Source organism: Primulina eburnea, chromosome 3, assembly GCF_022965805.1.
Source record: "Primulina eburnea isolate SZY01 chromosome 3, ASM2296580v1, whole genome shotgun sequence".
In the NCBI taxonomy this organism is placed as follows: domain Eukaryota; kingdom Viridiplantae; phylum Streptophyta; class Magnoliopsida; order Lamiales; family Gesneriaceae; genus Primulina; species Primulina eburnea.
This window is the reverse complement of record NC_133103.1, coordinates 37019506-37021828: the sequence shown is the minus strand read 5'-3', so window position 1 is coordinate 37021828 and position 2323 is coordinate 37019506. Positions and strand designations below refer to the sequence as shown.

The following is a 2323-nucleotide window of genomic DNA, read 5'->3' as shown; positions in this document are numbered from 1 at the left end:
CACCGGCATAGAATGGGATCAAGTATCATTATGAGTCCCTTCGTAAGAACCGTTGCCCAGTGTTCAAGGGAGACGCCGACCCCGAAAGTAGCCAGAATTGGTTGAAAAGTGTGGAATCCCAGCTGCGACTATTAGAGATACCCGATGCACTCAAAGTAGAGGTGATAATACCATTCCTTGAAGATAAGGCGAGCAGGTGGTGGGAAACAGTCTCACCTACCCTGACAGCCGCCGAAGCAATCACCTGGCAACAATTCAGAGATGTCTTTCTCAAACAGTATTTCCCAGCAGAAGTTAGACTACAGAAATTGAGCGAGTTTGAGAACTTCTTGCAAACTCCAGACATGTCAGTAGTAGATTACACCTCTCCGATTCAACTCCCTTGGAACCTATGCACCCACTATCATGGCTGATGACATCTTGAAAATGCATCGGTTCAAGCATGGTCTGAGTAGCCGTATCCAGTCAGCTTTAGCAGTTTACCAACCCACGAGCTTTGCTGATCTGATGGGCACAACAATAAGAGCCAAGACAGACATCAAGCGCCGGGAGGATGAGAACAAGAATAAGCGACCTCTCCCTGGACAGTCATCTCAAGGGAAACCACCATTCAAAAGACCAAACCAATCGAGTGGGTCATTCAAAGGTGATTCGTCCCACCCAGCTTACCAAGAACTAAAGTTGTGTCCCAAATGTAATAGCCGTCATTCTGGAGAATGCCACAGACAGACGGGAGCATGTTCAATTGTGGGAAATTAGAGCATCGAATTGCTAATTGTCTCGAGCCATTAAAGAGGGGTACTAAGCCTAATGTTGATGCTAACCCCAACAAGCCAAAGGAGAATAAGCCCAACGCTCGTGTGTTTGCAATAACTCAAGAAGAAGCAGATGATGCAAACGATGTCGTGGCAGGTACCATTTTTGTCAATGAAATGCCAGCTTATGTTTTGTTTGACAGTGGTGCTACTCATTCATTTATATCTAAAAGGTTCACTAAGAAACTAAGGCTTACACCTGAATTACTAGTCGAACCATTTAGAGTAGCAACTCCTACTAGTAAGACAATCGAAACGCATAGAGTACACCGAAAGTGTAAAATCTGTATCAATGAGCACCTATTCCAAGCGGAATTGATACAACTAAACATGGTGGAGTTCGATATCATCTTAGGAATGGACTGGTTAGCAAGAAATAATGCGATGGTAGATTGCAAGGGAAAGAGTGTCAGGATCCGAACCCCGGACAAAAAAGAAGTCGTATATCATGGCAAATCCAAGAAACGAAAATCACTTCTTTCCGCATCCCAAACATGGAAAGCCATGAATTCTGGAGAAGATATCTATCTAACTATGGTTAACGTAGTGAAGGAGGAGAGTGAACTTAAACCAGAGGATATCCCTATCGTGCGAGAATTCTCAGACGTCTTTCCAGAGGAACTACCAGGGACAATCCCGGATCGTGAAATTGAGTTCGAAATCAATTTAGTGCCCAGAGCGGCACCCATCTCCAAGGCACCGTACAGAATGGCAGCAGCTGAACTTAAGGAGCTAAAGGAGCAACTTCAAGAATTGTTAGACAAAAAGCATATTCGACCAAGTGCGTCTCCATGGGGAGCTCCAGTACTTTTTGTCAAGAAGAAAGATGGGAGCATGAGGCTGTGCATTGACTATAGGGAATTGAATAAGATCACTATCAAGAACCAATACCCTCTTCCAAAGATAGATGACTTGTTTGATCAGCATAAGGGAGCCACATTATTTTCCAAATTGGATTTGAGAACGGGCTACCACCAATTGAAGGTCAGGGCTGAAGACATCCCAAAGACGGCCTTTCGGACAAGGTATGGACACTACGAATTCACCGTGATGCCCTTTGGTCTGACAAATGCACCAGCAGCCTTTATGGACCTAATGAACAGAGTATTCAAGCCGTTCCTGGATCGGTTCATAGTGGTATTCATTGATGACATCCTTGTCTATTCTCCCAGCAAAGAAGATCACGAAGAGCATCTTCGCCTCACTCTACAAACTTATGAGAGAAAGAACTCTATGCCAAGTTCAAGAAATGTGAATTCTGGCTAAACAGTGTGTCCTTTTTAGGGCATGTGATATCGGAAGCAGGAGTATCAGTGGATCCAAAGAAAGTCGAGTCAATTCTAGATTGGTCAAAACCGAAAAACGCCTCAGACATTAGAAGCTTTCTTGGACTGGCAGGCTATTACAGGAAATTCGTCGAAGGATTCTCTTCCATAGCCGTACCATTAACAAGACTTACTCAAAAGAATTCTAAATTCATTTGGGATGACAACTGCGAGAAAAGTTTT

The 2323-nt window shown here is 43.9% G+C and overlaps 1 protein-coding gene across 1 annotated transcript; it reads left to right on the top strand.

Annotated features, from left to right (window-relative positions):
• Positions 1-716: 716 nt before the first annotated feature.
• LOC140827322 (uncharacterized) lies at positions 717-2035 on the top strand. Its single transcript, XM_073189971.1, has 2 exons — positions 717-1619; positions 1988-2035. The coding sequence occupies exons 1-2, from the start codon at positions 717-719 to the stop codon at positions 2033-2035; spliced, it is 951 nt and encodes a 316-aa protein (XP_073046072.1).
• Positions 2036-2323: the final 288 nt, after the last annotated feature.

Bases quoted from the DNA above. Each gene is read 5' to 3' on its own strand.
- LOC140827322 (XM_073189971.1), top strand. From the start codon at position 717: ATGCCACAGACAGACGGGAGCATGTTCAATTGTGGGAAATTAGAGCAT. The intron at 1,620-1,987 runs GTACTTTTTGTC...CTATTCTCCCAG, and splicing joins CGTCTCCATGGGGAGCTCCA to CAAAGAAGATCACGAAGAGC.